Here is a 16,731-nt window from a genome sequence, read left to right as displayed (position 1 = left end):
TCCTTTCCACTGAAGAGTTTTAAGGACTCTTGGAGAGGTGAGGGGCAACGAAACCATTTGGAAAGGAAAACAGAGTGCAAATCAAGTTCATCATGTGCTTGAGAATCAGTCAAGTGTGAGGCCCAAGTCTCACCGCGCCGCTGCAGGAACAACACCGTTTCATGACCAATACTGGCTACCATGAAGCACTATCATCGTTTAACACGTCGGACAATCTTCCGGGCATCAACACACACAAGGTTAGGTTAAAATCACGGACAATCTGACCTAAGGATACAGATGAAACCTCACTCTTGCCCAAATTTGACTTGGGGATGGCATCCGGCAGAGCCCTCCCCCCGCCGGGGTGAGACAGGGGTTCCTGTCAAACAGGGGGAACTGCAGGGGCGCGAGCCCACAGTAGGCTCCCTGGGGGGACCGCAGGGCGGTGGGGGAGGAGGCCTGAGGGCCAGGGCTCCGTTTTCTCACGAGAGTCTGTAGGGCTGTGATCCGGAGGGGAACAGTTCCATGGTCCGTGGGGCTATTATCCAGAGGGGGACGGTCCTACGGTTTGTGGGGCAATGATCCAGAGGGGGATGGTTCCACGGTCTGTGGGCTATGATCCGGAGGGGGGGATCGTTCCATGGCTTATGGGGCTCTGATCCGGAGTGGGGATGGTTCCACGGTCTGTGGGGCTCTGACCTGGAGGGGGATGGTTCCACCATCTGTGGGGCAGCGATCTGACTCCTGCGGTCTGGCCGCCTGTGTGAAGCCCCCGGAGCCTGTCAGGGCCGGTGGGGGGGCCCCCACACAGGGGAAGTGAAAGGGGAAGTCCCCCTTCCTCCGCACGGATACCGCTCAGAACGCACAGCCACTGACTCTTCCACTGAAGACCTGGGAGCTGGGTTTCAGCTCTGGTACCGACTTCTCTAGGCTGACTTTCTGGAAGGGTTTCAAGTGTCGCTGTGTCTTGGAGAACGTGCGCAAGTGGCGGTATCTGACAGACATTCAAGTAGAGTCAGTTCATCCTGACAGGGGCCTGTGGGGTCTCTGCCACCACCACTGCCAACCCCGCCCTTGGCGAAGGGCAGGACTTGGTGCAAGGTGAGCCCCCAGGTCGCTCTGTGACTCCCGGAGTGGCAGGTGCGGCTGCGTGCGCGCGTGGTGGCACCGAGTGAGGGGACGAGCAGGGGCGGCGGTGTGCAGAGCGCGCCCTCTGGCCCCTCTCCTCTCCCTGTTGCTCGGGGCTCCTCCGTCCCTCCGCACTCGGGCTCTCCGTGAGCAAACCAGCGGCTCAGCGGCACACTGCGGCGCAGGAGCCCTGGAGCCGTGGCCCCGCAGCAGACGGAAGGTGTGATGACCTCGGTGGCTTCCTGGGAGGGCAAACCCGTGACCTAAGGGCCATCCAGTTTTTCCTAAGCTTCTAATCCTAGATCAAATAATTCAGACCTAAAACAAAACTGTTGGGAACCAAGCCTTTGTGGCCTTGGGGAAAAGCAATTTCCAGTGAGAAAATACGGGAGCGGCCTCAGGAGGCTTCGTGGGAGAGAAGCCAGTGGCGACCCTGCCCCCACCTTTCCTTCTGGTGGTTCTCGGGCGGCGAGAGAGGCTCACAGAATAAGGAACGCTTCTGAAACGAGGTTACAGTTTAAGGTCCAAGCACACTTGGAACAAGCTAAGCAGTTATGCCCAGGATGCCACATGTTGCTATTGTTTTTGTGTTTTCGAGGTGTGTAGCTGGTTGAGATGGGAACGAAGAAGGAGGAAACAGGTCTTCCTAGTGAGATCGGCGGAGGACCACGGGAGCCCCGCACCCGGCCAAGGGCGGCGGGGAGTCCTGGGCCGGCCTGGAGGCTCCCAGTGGGGCTGGGGGAGGACACTGAGGGCCACACGCTCTCCTCTCCTGTCTGGCAAGGGCGCCCCACCTGTCCTGGTTTCATTCAAGAACCGCACAGCCCCTCCCAAGCGCGCCCCTCCCCGTGGGAAACATCAAATGTCACGGCAACATCAGGTGAAAAACAGAAACACAAACGCAACACAAAAGCACAGCTTCTACAAAGTGCATGGTGCCCCGGGTCCCCCATCTTCTGGCTCCTCTCCAGGCCCCGGGGTGGCAGCAGGCCGGGACTGCGCCTGGAAGGGAGGAACAGAGCTCAGGGTTGCCCGGGCTCGCGGCCCTCCTGCGGCCCAGAGAGGGGAAGGCAAACACAGCAAAAACACTGCTTTGGGATGAAAGCACATGGGGCTGACAGAAGACCGCACCAGCCGACCAGCCGTGGGGCCCAACGCGCGCGCTCAGAACCTCTGGGCGGCCCTGACCACCGCCAGAGCCAGGATGGGGGCGTGGACCCCCAGCCCTGCAGCCCCGGCCGTGGGGGGACAAGAACACAGGGCAGGGGGCACAGGCTGTCGCTGGCTCCTCCCCAGGGACGTGCCATTCTTGTGAAAAGAGGCCCCCAAAGCAAAGATGCCCCCTGCTGGTTCCGGGCCCTTCCCCCATGTGGGTCTGCGACCTGGAGAGGACACCCAGCACCGCAGTCTGGACGTTGGGCGATGGGGCGAAGGCTCTTTGGATCACCTGGAGGGGACCTGGCGTCTACTCCCAGGTGCCATGTGCTGACCCCGTCCTCCTGGCAACACCACACCGCAGAGGCCAGCCCCTCCCAGGGTCGGGTGGGGGGCCGTGGGGGCAGCCGGTCAGCGCGTCCGCCCACCCGAATCGCGGGGACGTGTGTCAGAAACCTGACCCCCTTACTGGCTTTATCACTGGAAAAAATATCTCTCTATATAAATATAAGCCGTGATCATAAAAGACCCACAGAGCCCGAAGGAACCCTACAGGCGCTGCTCATGGTGGTGTGCAGTGAAGTGAGGCCGTCGGGCCGGCTCGGGGCAGGGAGGCAGCAGGGTTGGCACAGCGAGGCGCTGAGAGGTCACGGTCTGGATCCATCCAGGCTGAACAAGAGAACGTGGAATGAGCAGAGGCTCCTGGGCCTTCGAGACGGGCACGGTCACCCTGGCAGTGCCCGGGACGGGAGCCCCGGCCGGCGCCCGCCAGCCCAGGACGCTCTGCGGGGCCTGCTCGCACTATAGCCTCGTGGATGTGAGTCTCTTCATGCCCCTGCGCTGGGCCAGGCCGGACGACAGCACTGGCTCCAGCCGCGGGGCCTGGGGAGTTCTGTTCAGAGCGAAGTAGGTGGCAGCCATGGCACCCTGGGGAAGGAAGGGAGAGGGCAGGTGACTGTGGTGCCCACCCACTCCCGAGGGGGGCGGCCTCCGGACGCCTCTGAACCTTGGTCTCCCCACCACGGCGCCCTGAGCTGGCAGGGTCCAGCGTGCTCTGGGCCTCCTGAATAAAAGCGGTTTTGCTCTCTGACCATCCCACACCTGCCTTCAACTGTGTGTGTGGCCCGGGGTCTCAGGGAGCCTCCGGATGAGATCCCAGGATCCCTGCCCTATGTTACCTTACCACACTAGCCGGATTTTAGAAGATGGGCTTTACCCTCCGAGGACCGAGACCCGGGAGTGATGTGGCCTCCGTCCTCCCCACGAAGCTCGAGCAGCCTCCGCCAAGCACGCGAGGCAGAAAACGCCTGTGCCAGCAGTGTAGACCCTCCAGTCCTCGGGACGTCTGTGAGTCCGTCTACATGGCACCACAGGTGCAGGTGCCCCACGACCGAGGTGGGCAGGGACCGCGCCTGGCTACAGTCGGGTCTGAGGACGCCTGGCTTTGGTGACGCTGACCACAGCTGTACCGCATGGTCAGACCTTGTGAGGCTGGGACCGTCGGGCGGCGAGGGCGCACCCAGATTCGTTCATTTCCTGCTATTCTGTTGCTGAAAACCTTGGGATCCCTGGGACTGAGACCATCCCCCTGATGGCAGGTGTGTCCTGATCTCTGCTCCCTCGACAGCCCTGTGTCTCCGTCAGGGGCTTCGCACGTCAGAATGCTCTAGAGCAAGCTGTCTGGCCAGATTCCTCGAGGCCTGTGCCCTGGGAAGTGCCTCGGGAAAATGAAGAGAGACATATGCGGTGTGCGACAGGGGCGGCAGACCCTTGCCCTCCGGCCCAGTGCAGGGCCCCTGCTCCCGCGGACCGGCTTCTCCTGAGGCCCAGCTGCCCCTGGCCACTTGCCGGCTGTATGTGTCATGGGCATGGAGCACATGTCTGCGCACCAGCAGGGGATTCGAGGAGGAGCGGCAGAGACGTCTGGCTCTGGAAGCCTCCAGCCCTCATGGTCTGGGCCCCTGCGCAGAAGTCCGTAGACCTCTGCTCTAGAACCCAGGGCTCTGGAGCCTGGAACTGGTGCCGATGTGCGACCCCCCCCACCTCTCTCTCTCTCCCCGTCCCTCCTGCCCCGTCTGTCTGCCTGTCTGTCTCTCCTACTTTCTGTCTCCCTCTCTCCTTCTGTGTCTGTCTCTGTCCCAAACATGTACATGTGCCTGCCACACACATGCACACACACATGCACACGCACGCACACAGGCACACAATGAAGCTGCTCAAGATTGTTACCAGAAGCTGTAACTCACTCGGAGTTTCGTGTGTGATTGCTTGTATGTGTACAAATGTGTAGAACTAAATAAATTAGGGAGACCTGTTTGTGCCTCTTACTGGTTCCCCATCTGGTTAACGGTTACTTTTGGTTAATTGTGGGGGATCAGGGTGACTTTCCTGAACCCCCCACCCCCAGCATCTCGCTCTTGTGGCTCCCTGTCCGCACCTTCACCAGGTGGACGTCCTGTCTGCTGAGCTGGCTCTGGGACAGGTACTCTCTGTTCACGATCCACGGGTGTTTCAGGACTTGAACCGCCGTCAGGCGCTGATGAGGGTCTACGTGGAGCATCTTGGACACGACATCCTGTAAGGGACGACAGCAGAAGCTGGTCCAAAGAGCCTCCTGAGCCAAATTCCTTCATTCCTTCCCACGGCAAAGCCTCATCATTGTTCTAACTGATTCTCTGCCCTGATGGGGGAGGGGGAGTCCAAATTTACTTTCAGCTTTAAGAGTACATGAATGATTTTTGAATTTTAATGATCATCACCTTGATGGCTCGCCTCAGGTTTATATCATACTAAAGTTTTGATATGCAAAGAGAAATCGAATGTAGAAATGTTGGACGGTGCATGTAATTTACCAAACTACTCTTTTAGTAAAAATGATACCTTTCCAAAGGGAGAAGCCAGAGAACAACTAGCCACAGATACAAGTAGCGATGACAGTGCATGGGATGACATTTTTACCAGCACAATCCATGGACATTTGCTACAAATCAGCATCAGCCACAGAACTGTCCGTCTGGAGCCATTACGTGGGTCCAACGGGCTCATGTCCCATAGGGATGATTTTCTTACGTGACCTAAGATAATCACAATAAAGATTCCTAGGACTGTGACTTGAAGACAAAGCTTCCCTTCACGTTCTCTCGTGGCACTGTACGCACACGTGTGTGCACACGCACACGCACACACAGTTACAAGTATGATGTGCATCTCCATGGCGTTCGCGACGCTCTCTGCACATGCGTCGTGCCCCCTTTCTTAAGAGTCATCGGGACTGGGGCGCCTGGGTGGCTCAGTGGGTTAAGCCGCTGCCTTCGGCTCAGGTCATAATCTCAGGGTCCTGGAATCAAGTCTCACATCGGGCTCTCTGCTCAGCAGGGAGCCTGCTCCCCCCTCCCCACCTGCCTCTCTGCCTACTTGTGATCTCTCTGTCAAATAAATAAATAAAATCTTAAAAAAAAAAAAAAAGAGTCATCGGGATTGTCCTTGGGGGAAAGAGGGCCAATGTCACTGTCCCCGTTTTGCAGATGAAGACACTGACATTTACAGTGATCAAACAACTGCCCAAGGAAGACCCATGATGAGAATCCGTGCTTTCCTACTAGCCTGCTCACCCTCCTCTAGCATTTCCGTGACGTTTCACAGGGAAGTAAGAGTTAGCATGGACATCAGATGGTGATGATGTACTCAACAGAATTTTTGGTCATAAACCACAACAGAGAAATACTACGGACTAATCCAATATCCTTTTTTAAACAGAGAAATCTAATGCCTTTTAATATTTGGTAACACTGATCTTAGTAACTTCTTGGAACAAATAACTCTTGGAAGCAGTATTGTTCCCATTTTCCACGTACACAACTGAAAGCAGAGAGACCTATTTTGTTTGCTTAAGATCTCATAGTAAAGCAACGTTTCTATGCAGGACATGCAAGATTTGCAGTAACAACACACAAATCCATAGACTTCATCAGATTTTGGAGAACTGGAGGTTTTGTCATATGTTTGGGAAACACAGAGAGGGGAAAAGGCATGGGGCAGATGGGGCAGAAGATACAGTGGCGAAGGGGCACGAAGAAGTTATCAAGGTCGCAGAAGGCAATGAATCCCTCTGCCTGCAGCAGCAATCCTGGTACTTGACTTGACTGCTTTCCTGACACCTTTTCTCTGCTCCCCACTCCTGCTTCCAAGGTTTCTCATAAAATTTCTCCTAAAGAAATCACCAGCACCTGAGTCCTGGTCGACTTTGGGAACCAGAACTAGACAATTCCTATACTCCTTTGAGACAGAATGGATGGATGGGAGCACTAGGACCATTAGGGTCTGACACACAAGAAATGCTCCCTAAATGCCAGCTGCCTTCTGCTCTCCCATCGCCTCTTCCATGAGCTTCATCATCACCTCTGCCACCTGCTTCACTGTCCCCTCTGTCATCGGTTCTACCATCTTCTCTACTGTCTCTTCCATATCTTCTCCATCGTCTTTTCCACCATCTTCTCTGCCACTCCCTCCACCATCATCTCTACCATCTTCTCCACCATTTCCTCCACCACCTCTTTCACCATGCCCATCTCCTCCATCATTTTCCCCACTGTCTCTTCCATATCTCCTCCACCATGACCTCTGTTATCACTTCCACCATCATCTCTGCCACCTCCTTCACCATCTTCTCTGCCAACCCATTATCTCCTCCATCACTTTCATCATAACCTCCACCTCCACCATCATTTCTACCATCTTCATCATCCCCTCTGCCATCTGCTCCATTGTCTTCTCCATCGTCACTTCCACCATGACCTCTGTCATCATTTTCACCATCATCTCTCTGTCACCTCCTCCACCATCTTGTCCACCATCTCCTCCACCATTTTCTCTACCATCACCTCCACCACCTCCTGTACCACCTCCTCTACCATCACCTCTACTGTCTCCATCATCGTCTCTACCACCTACTCCATCATCTCTCTCATCACTTCTGCCATCTCCTCCATCATCTTCTCCATTATCACTTTCACCACCATCTCTACCATCTCCCCCACTATTTCTTCTACCATCACCTCTACCATCATTTCTATCATCTCCACAATCCCCTCTACCAACTGCTCCATCATCTTCTCTGCCACCTCCTCCACCATCCCCTCCGCCATTTCTGTATGAGGTCACACAGTGATGACTATGGCAGCACTAGAATCAGAACCCTAGATGGTCTACATCTTTCCCAGTCATTTTACAGTAACACAGGAAATAGACTGTTGATACTCATGGTTGTGTGATCATGTACTATTTAACTAGAGAGGAACTGATGATCTCAACTGAAAAAGACTAAGTCTGATGTCTCTTTAAACAAGGTTGGTCACATATAGTGAAGCTGCAGGGAAGCCCCAGTGTGGAGTTTTAGAGTAAGAGAAATGCACCTCTGTCCCAGAATTCATCCTGATCAGTCCGTGATCATTCAGGGCACTCAGTTTGCAACATCTCTAAGAGCACAACAGTTCTTTTATGTGTCAACTTGGCTAAGCCATGATGCCCAGCGTTTGGCCGATCACCAGTCTAGATGCTGCTGTAAAAGTCTGGTTTAGATGAGATTAACACTGAAATCCATCAACCTGGAGTAAAGCAGATGACCCTCCTTGATGTTGGTGGGCCTTATCCAATCAGTTGAAAGCCTTAAGATAAAAAAGACCAGGGTTTCCCAAGGAAAGGGAAGTCTGACAACAGATGGGCTTTGGACTCAAGCTGCAATGCCAACTCTTCCCTGAGTTTGCAGCCAGCTGACCTACTCTGTAAATGTTAGACTCATCAGCCTCCACAGCCTTGTGAACTGATTCTTAAAAACAAGTCTTTCTCTCTCTGTTTTTACCCACGTCCTATTGGTTCTGTTTCTCTGGAGAACCCTAGTACACCAAGACGGTAGAAATGTGGAAAGGGCTTCAACAAAAGTTTTGCAAAAAAAATTTTTTTTTAGAGAAGCTAAAAATAATCTACAAAATACTGAGTTGTTTAAATGAAAGATATCCTCTAGCTCCCTCCCAGATACAAAGGTTGACACAGAACCTCCACCCAAGAAGGAAGAGCGTGGGAAACACCCACCTTTGCGGCATCGGAGATGGAGTCCCAGTTCCCCCCGGAAAGGGCGTACTTCCCACTGCCGATCCGTGCCAGGATCTCCTCGGGCGTGTCATCCGGTCCGTTTGCAAATGGGGTAAATCTGCGCAAGGAGAGAATGCGTCGCTCTCAGCTCCCACTTTATGACCTACAGTAAAGTTCACAGCCTGCTATTGTCTCTTTTTGTTGTTGTTGCTTGTTTTTTTAAAAGTAGGCTCCACACCTAACGTGGAGCCCAGCGTGGGGCTTGAACCCACAAATCTGAGAGCAAGAACGAGCGAGGTCAAGAGTCAGATGCTTCACCGACTGAGCCACCCCGGCAGCCCTGCCTCTCTGTTGTGAAAAAGAACAGCCCTTTCTTTGCCATCCAGCTCCAAATCCAGGAATCATGGCAAAGTGTCACTTATTTCTTTGGCCGTGTCCGTCTTCCTAACTTGGACTATGGTGTAGGTCAATAAGGCTAGTGTAGAAAGCCCTGTGGACCCAAGCACGAGCGTGTCTGGACCGGTCCTGGTCCCCCTGGCTACCGCGTTAGGGTGGCTGGCCCGGGCACTCGGTTCCCACGGTGAGACTGCGGTATGACGGAGGAGAGGCCGGGATCTGAGTCTGAAAGGCCCATGGTTGATCTATTAATTCTGGTTCTCTGACAAATTAATTTTTGAACGCTCAACTGCACAACGGGTAGAATCATACGCTCGCAGGGACCTACACAGACACATAGAGGATGCCGTCCCCACCCGCCCCACGGTGGGTTACTCCGCCAGCTCCCAGCCCGAACCCGGCGTGTCGATACACGCCTGGAGAAAAGGAATTCTATGGGATCCCCACGGCACCTCCTTTAGCGGCCGAGTCTGTGATCTGGGGTTTATGTGCAGACAATGTGGATATCAGACGACTCACAGGGCGATGCAACGGAGTGACATCAGGAAGGGCCGGATGCCTTCCCTGCTACTGCGGTCCTCGGGGCCGAGCCCCAGGCTCACGCATCTGCCTCCTCTCACTGCGGACACTCCGCATGAGATGCCGCAGTAAGGCCACAGAAACTTAAAAACATGGGTCTCCCCGGGGTTCTTAGGATCCTAGACCTTTAAGGCTGGAAGCCTGGAACACCACACAGTGGCCTCTTCTCATTCAAAAGTGAGGGAAGCGAGGCCAGTAAAGGTCAAGGAGTCCAGGCCAGAAGCAGAGCTGATGAGGGTGGACCGCGGATCGGAAGCGGAGGTGCACACAGCAGACCCAGCCCTCCTGTACGGCCCGCTGTCTCGTCTGGCGGCCACGTCAGTCAGTCGCCTGCCCTTATCTGGCCGCCTTCCTGGAGGTGCTGTTTGGCAGGAAGCTTTTATGGGGGCTTCCTAACTCAAGGGGATGGTTTTAGGAGAAGATGCTGCACCCTCTTAAGGGAAAGCACGTGCTGGGGAGAACGTGGACACGTGGTCAGAGGCAGGGGTTTTGTGTTGATGAGCTCAGTTCTGTGCTCCAGTTCACAAATTCTAGACGTACATTTTAAAGAAAACCTATGACCAACTTTCTTAAACCTGTTCTTTAGCTGTCCTGAAAGCGCTAAGAAGTGTCTACCCAAGCCCTGCGAGTGTACGTCCCCACCCGTGCACGGGGGCAGGGGTGACCTGGGCTGAATTCAGGGACGGCCCCGGGACGCCTGCCTCATGACATCTCGGGCACACTCGCCACCACGAGCGGACGCCTACGGAGGGTGTACATTACCCCGCCAGCATGGTGTACAACAGGGTCCCCAAACTCCAGATGTCACAGGCTGCGTCGTAGCCTTGCCGCTTCAGGACCTGGACGGGGGAGAGCAGACGGCAGATGAGCACTTGGTGAAGAAAGCTCAAGGTCAGAGTGTGATCTTCAGAGGAGACCGTGAGCGGGGCAGGTGGGAAACGGGGGGATATCGTTTATTAGCACCAAGTCTCTACTGACGCCCTGCCACAGGGGTCCCCAAAGACCAGCGTGCGCACACAAACCATGGTTCTTGCCAGGCACGTGACGGATAGCTTGAAAACACTCACTTTTATACACAACATAAAATGTACCATCTTAATCGGTCTCAGGAACACAGGTCACCTGTCCTACCATCTCCGTCTATCTCCTTCCTCTCGCAAAACTGACACTGTCCCCGTTCCACTCCCCACGCCCCTCGCCCGGCCCCCGGCCCCCGGCTCCCACCCTCCTCTTTCTGTCTCCGTGGATTTGGCTGCTTTCGGGACCTCCTATGGGTGGAACCACAGTCATTTGGCTTTTCTGCTTGCGTCAAACCACACGACGCGCTCCAGCTTCGTCCACGGTGCGTGTGGGACACGACCGCCTTGCTCGTTAAGGCCAGTATCCTTCGCACGAACACACCGCAGTCCGTGCACCCATTCAGCCGCTGAGGCACACTGGGCCGCTTCTGCCTTCTGGCTCTGGGGAATAATGTGCCCGTCGTGGGGCGAACCGCTACCTCGTCTCCGCTGGCAGTGGCACGGCCAGTTGGCACGGCCGCATCACATGCTAGTCCTGTGGTCAGTTTTCTGAGGAATAGTTAACACAGAAGATTTTCATGAGTCCCAGGATTACAGACTCCACGGAGGGCGATCCTCTGACGTGTCTGTAGTCGGTGACAGCAAAGCGCGCGGCGCGGGCCCGCGGGGGTGACTGCACGTCACTGGGTTAGCACGAACGTGGTCAGGAGAGCTGAGCTCGGTTTTCTTAGACACGTGGGCAAGGACCCCGTCTTCTCACCGTTGAATCACTGAGGCCGCACGCTGTGTGGCAGCCAATATCGGCGGATTAACGGTCCGTCGTTCAGACCCACGCGTCACCAGCACAGTGACCTTCCAACGTCCTTGGACACACTGAACGTGGTTGTTGTTGTTTTTAATCCACGCGGTGTGGCCGTCAGTATCTACCCTGTGTGCCTCATGGGGTGTCCGAAGATAAAAGTAAAAACTCTCAGTGAGAGGGCTTTGTAAATGTAAAGTAATACACCAATGTAAGATATTCCATAATTGCTAAAATCGAGGCATATTAATATTGATCAAGTAAGACCGTAACAGAGGCTTATAAGCAGATTGGGTTGAAGGGGGTCACAGGTAGCATCTGGGTAACCTAAAAGTGGCCTCACAGCCCACCCGTGTGGGCCCCGTGCCCACCTGTATCCAGGCTCGGCACCTGCTGCCTTCCTCATGACCAGTGGGGGGGGCGACCTCTCAACTTCAGAGCCACTACCAGGTCCCCGGGGGCCTCCTTTTTTTCTCTTTTCTCTTCTCTTCTCTTCTTTTCTTTTTTGAAGTAGACTCCAGGTCCAGCATGGAGCCCAGCATGGGGCTCAAACTCACAACCCTGAGCCCGAGACCCGAGCTGAGATCAAGAGCCGGCCGCCCTTCTCTTGGGACTTGCTGTGGGCTTCACCGCTCTGGCCCGGTGTCGGCAGCAGGCAGACGGGTCCGCACGCATGCGACATCCTCTCTCCTTCCCGACGCCCCACCCCCAGCCCCGAGCCTGTCCCGCTCAGGTTTTGCTGTTTACTTAAAGCAAGGGCCTGGGTTTGCCTCCATAAACACAGCAGCGCCGTCTGAGCCTGGGGGAACCTTCCCCAGGGAGCCCAGAAGGGGCAGACATACGAGACGGAGCTGCCGAGGCTCTCCGAGTCTCCGGGTGTGGCCGAGAGCCCTCACCTGCCCCACACCACGGGCTTCATCTTAGATCCCACAGCGCGGCTTGCTTCTGCTCTGGGGAACCGTCTGCAGCGGGATCCCGGCGCGATGGGAACCTATAAACGCGCAGCCTCCCCCGCCTGTGTAGCGGCAGATCGACTTCTGATCACAGGGTCGCAGGGGACCCGCGAGCTCCCCTCCGGGGGGCATGGGCCTGTCTGTCTCTCAGTGACTCCGGCAGTGGCGTGGAGCTGACCCAAGTGGTCCACTGCTCAGTAACATGTTTACAGAAAAGCGTCACCATTACAAACTCTTACAAATAGGGGAAGGATAAAGTAAACTGTGTCTGAGCGAGGTCAGTGGCTGGTTCTTTTTCTGACTCATTTCTCCTCTCTAACACGACCGCTAATCCGTCTAAGTAAGTGACTCCGACGTGCCAAACCGCCCGCACCCTCCTCTGCCGAAGGAGCCGGCTCATGCCGGCCGGCGCGGGGCTCTTACCTCGGGGGCCACGAAGTTGGCCGTGTAGCAGGGCGTCATCAACAGCCCGTTCTCGGCCCGGAGCTGCTTGGCAAACCCGAAGTCGCAGATTCGGATGGACTCGGGGTTCCCAGACTCGTCCATGTACAGAATGTTACTCGGCTTCAGGTCACGATGGACCACCTGGAAAGGCGGTGGGCAGGGTTGGAGCAGGAAGGGGAAGGGGGAGCCTTCAGAAGAGAAGGGGCTTTTCGGGATTGTGACTCTGAGCAGGTCCTGCGGCTGCAAGCCGGGGGGCTCGGATGCTATGTTCTTTGGGGTAAGTAAGCAAGCAGCTGGCCCGATGAGAGAGTCACATATGAGGAAACGTGACACTGTATTCAGGTGACAGGCACGAGCCGATTTCTACAGACAGATGTTCACTGTGGGCCCAGCACGCTTCCACGCGGTGAGGGGATCCCTGGATTGCGAGATGGACACGCGGCCCCTGTCGGGGGCAGGGGACCCAGGGGCAGCGACCCAGCGATCGACAGGGATCCTACAGCAGCACCTGTGGGGGTGAGGAGGGAGGTGCAGGGCGTCCCGAGCACAAGGGATGGGGTTGGCAAAAGCTGTCCTGACGTCTCAAAGCCAAGCAGCTATGTGGGCACACAGACGTTTCTTCTGATGGGGATGGAGGCTGATGGTGAGCACACGCGTGTGCCCTCACACAGCCGGGAACCTGCACGTCTCCACGGTCCTGTTAAAACCCAGGGACAGGAGATGGAGGGAAGCTGAAGGGACACTCACGGGCAGAGGCCCTGTGGGCAGGGGAGCGGGAGATTGGGGCCAGGCCCATCACCTCCCTCATGAAAGAGAAGCCGATCTGGAAAACCATCATCCCCAGGGTTTCCTCTAGAGTTTGACTGTCCTGGGGAAACGCTTCGCACTCCCAGACCGCCGGGTGAGCACAGAAGGGCCTGTGGTGTGGTCCCGGAGGAACAGCCTCCTGCTGGCAGGTGGCCGCGTTTCCAACGCTTGTGAGCACAGTGGACAGTGGAGGGCGGCCAGCGACCGCGCTGCCCGAGTTGCGGGATGCGCCGGGAGCAAGGGGATCCGAAGCAGAGCCCCAGGCGGGAGCCCCAGCCCCGAGCCCCAGCCCCGAGCCCCAGCCCCGCCACTCACTGTGCGCAGCCAGCCCCGGGGAGATGCTTAACCTCGGTCCGCTCCAGTCTCCCGAGTGGGTGAGATCAGAGCTTAGGGCTGCATGAACGGAGAGCAGGGGCAAAGCCAGCTCTCTCTGTCTCTGTCATCGGTAGGATTCCTTGGCGCTGGCTCAAGAGTTCAGTTGTCAGTCGATCAACGGGACCCTTTATCAGCCCGGATACATTTCCTCTATAACTGGTCCAGGCAAACTTAGTTTCCCAAGCTCGCTGCCGGCCACACTGTGCGTGCAGGGAGCTCAGACACGGGAGGGGCAGCGGTGGCGCAGGAGGAAGCGGGACAAGCCGGAGAGTCGCCTCCAGGCTGCGGGGGAGGGCGGCGGGCTTACCCCCTGGGAGTGGAGGTAGTCCAAGGTCTTGGTGATGGTGCACAGCACGTCGCTGGCCTCGCGCTCGGAGAAGTAGCGCTGCCGCAGGATGCGGTCCAGGAGCTCCCCGCCCCGCATCAGCTCCATCACCAGGTACACCAGCTTCCCGTCGTCGTAGACCTGCGAGGCGCAGAGCAGCGCGTGGTCACCGCGGTCCCCGTGCCCGCGCAGCCGCCTGCCGTGGGGGACGAGTGCAGCCCTGGACGTGGCACCGGCCGGTGCAGAGGCGGGGGCGGGGGGCTCCGTGCTCCCCGGGGTGTGAAAATAAGGCTCCGGCTGAAAATGAGCGAATGGCCGATGCCGTCACACCCGATGCGGCCCTTAGGGAAAACCAGGTTTAATAATCTGCAGCAAAGCAGGGAATGAGCCAGCGAGGCCAAGAGCCAGCAAGGGCCAGATCTGAGCTGGCATGGCTTGGCCCGCTCCCGTCCCTCCTCTGTCCTGGGGACCTTCAGAGCTGTCGGCCCAGAGCCCAGCGCCTCAGACTTCAGCGTGCATGCCACGGGGGCTCTCATTAGCAGGTGGAGTCTGGCCCAGCAGGCCTGGCTCCTGTCCATCCGGCCCCAGCCCCGGGGGCCCTCTCTCCGGCTGTTTCTGCACTGCTGACCTAGGACTGCCGGGCAGGAAGGGGACAGAGGACCGAGGACAGAATTTGCCCCACCGTGGAGTGCTCTTATCTCTGGGAAGCGCTGATCAAGGGAGCTTCCCCACACCACCTTCACTCTCACGAACTAAACAGCCCCAAACCTCTCTCCTCTGGCTCTTTCCTCGACATGCTGAGTGGACAGCAGGTGTCAGGAGGACCTCGTGGGAACGGGGCAGGGCGTGGAAACACAGGTCGTGTTCAGCTTACGCATCAGTGTGATGCATCGGGAACAATTCCCTAAAACAATTTGCTTGACTCTGAGCTCGGTGCAGCCTGTAAAGTTGATTTTGGTGTATTTATTTCCAGTTTATGCCTCAAAAAAATGCTCTACTTTTGAGAATGGACCTATGATGGCGTCTTTGGCTCAGAATCACCCACCCCAACAGAATGAAAGTGCTCTGAAAAGCTTAGACGTCTTCTGACAAGCTGGTCTCTGCTTGCGGACCTTCACATAAATAAACCCACAACGGCAGGGACTCCGGGCTGCACCATGGGGGAGCCTGGGACCCGCGGGGAGGAAGCCGGTTCACTGTCCACAGGATAACACGAGGCCTTGCTCCATACTTTGCTCCGAGGTGAACCGGCACTTGGCAGTGCCCTGGGTCCAGGAACTGTCGGGGCCCAAAGGGAAGTGGAGGCAGCCCCGGAATCACAACCCTGGAATCATTGTGCACTTCGAGGGTGAAGGTGTGCGATGACAGCTCTGCCCCCGACCCGCCCCACCCCCGGCCTCCGACCCCTCCCGAGCTCTGCGCTGGGCTTCCGAGGGAGCGGACCCCCCCTCCCTTCCGTCTCCCGGGCTGGGGACCACACACGGCCCGGCAGAGGCAGAGGAAGCTGGGAGGAACCCCACGGCCACAGCTGGGTCTGGGGTCTCAGATCTGACCCAGCCGCGTCTCAGCCACCCCAGACTCCCCATTTCTGCCAAGTTTGGGAACGGCCCCAAGCAATAACCCATCTGGCTTCGCCTTCGCACCTGCTTCCCGGCCTCCCTTATATCCCACGCCACCCGGTTTGGGAGTGCGGGGGTGGGGCGGGGGTTGCCCTCGGAGGGACGGGAACTCGAGCAGCTCCCGGGTGATCTCGAGGGGCCCGCGGTGGGTACTGGCTCCCGCACACACTCCGGGGGGGGCAGCCGTGGCTGACCCGTGAAGAGAGCCGCCCTGAACCCACGCTGGCCTCAGGGCCGGGCGAGGAAGCGCGCACCGGGCAGCGTCGCCGCTGCGTGGGGACCACTTACGTCTTTGAGGGTGATGATGTTCGGGTGCTGCCCGTACCTCAGGAGGATCTCGATCTCCTCCGAGGGGTCTCTCTTGCTCTTATCGATGATCTGGAACGAGCAGAGCACGCGACGTGAGGCTCCGGGACGGCGGCGGCGCTCGGACCGTCTCTGCCTCCTCCCCTCCCCCCGAGCTGAGGCTCAACCAGGGCAAGTGACAGTCACCTAGACGCGCACGGCCATCCTCTGTCCCAACCAGCGTGAGCCTCAGACACGAATTCCCAGGTATTACAGGGCTGGAGAGAGAAGGGGGCTTGGGGGCTCACTCAGGCCACCAAATAGCGGCAGGTGTTTCAGCCACCGTGGGGGGCTCCGTGTGGGTGGCCCGCGCTCTCCGCTCTGTCCAAAACGAGCCTCCAGCTCCCGGCCTCACCGTGCGGCGACACTCGGGCCCAAAGTGGGACCGAGTGCGTGGTTCCCCCCCAGGAGACGGCCGGGCTGGTGTGCACGCCGAGCCGGCCGCTGTGGCTTAGACACGCAAACGCTCCTTCCCCTCTGTCACCCAGCGTCTGTGTCCCACGTCCGAGGGTGACAGCCAACACCCCCCACCCGAGAGAACAGATGGCTTCTGAAGGCAGGACGGGTGCCCCGAACGGGGGGCCGCGGGGGCAGGGACGGGCTGGTCCCTCTGGAGGTGGCTGACTGCGCCCTTGCTGCTGCTGCTGCGGGCCGGAGCCGGTGGGGAGGGCGCATCCCCAGTGCATGTGTCAGAGACGACGCTCAGGATGGAAGAGCC

General features: G+C 57.4%; 1 protein-coding gene across 2 annotated transcripts in view; it reads right to left on the bottom strand.

Moving 5' to 3' along the window:
• Nucleotides 1-2,104: 2,104 nt before the first annotated feature.
• RPS6KA2 (ribosomal protein S6 kinase A2) overlaps nt 2,105-16,731 on the bottom strand; it is a 300,515-nt gene continuing 285,888 nt past the window's right edge. For both annotated transcript variants that reach the window (XM_044242450.1, XM_044242461.1), the window contains 7 exons: nt 15,957-16,046; nt 14,032-14,190; nt 12,522-12,683; nt 10,090-10,166; nt 8,353-8,470; nt 4,703-4,840; nt 2,105-3,192 (listed from right to left, as the gene is read on the bottom strand). In XM_044242450.1, the coding sequence (XP_044098385.1) occupies nt 3,067-3,192; nt 4,703-4,840; nt 8,353-8,470; nt 10,090-10,166; nt 12,522-12,683; nt 14,032-14,190; nt 15,957-16,046 (870 nt within the window). In that variant the 3' untranslated portion in view covers nt 2,105-3,066. The remainder of the gene's footprint in view (nt 3,193-4,702; nt 4,841-8,352; nt 8,471-10,089; nt 10,167-12,521; nt 12,684-14,031; nt 14,191-15,956; nt 16,047-16,731) is intronic.

Source organism: Neovison vison, chromosome 1 (genome assembly GCF_020171115.1).
Source record: "Neovison vison isolate M4711 chromosome 1, ASM_NN_V1, whole genome shotgun sequence".
NCBI lineage: Eukaryota > Metazoa > Chordata > Mammalia > Carnivora > Mustelidae > Neogale > Neogale vison.
This window is presented reverse-complemented; position numbering and strand designations above follow the sequence as displayed.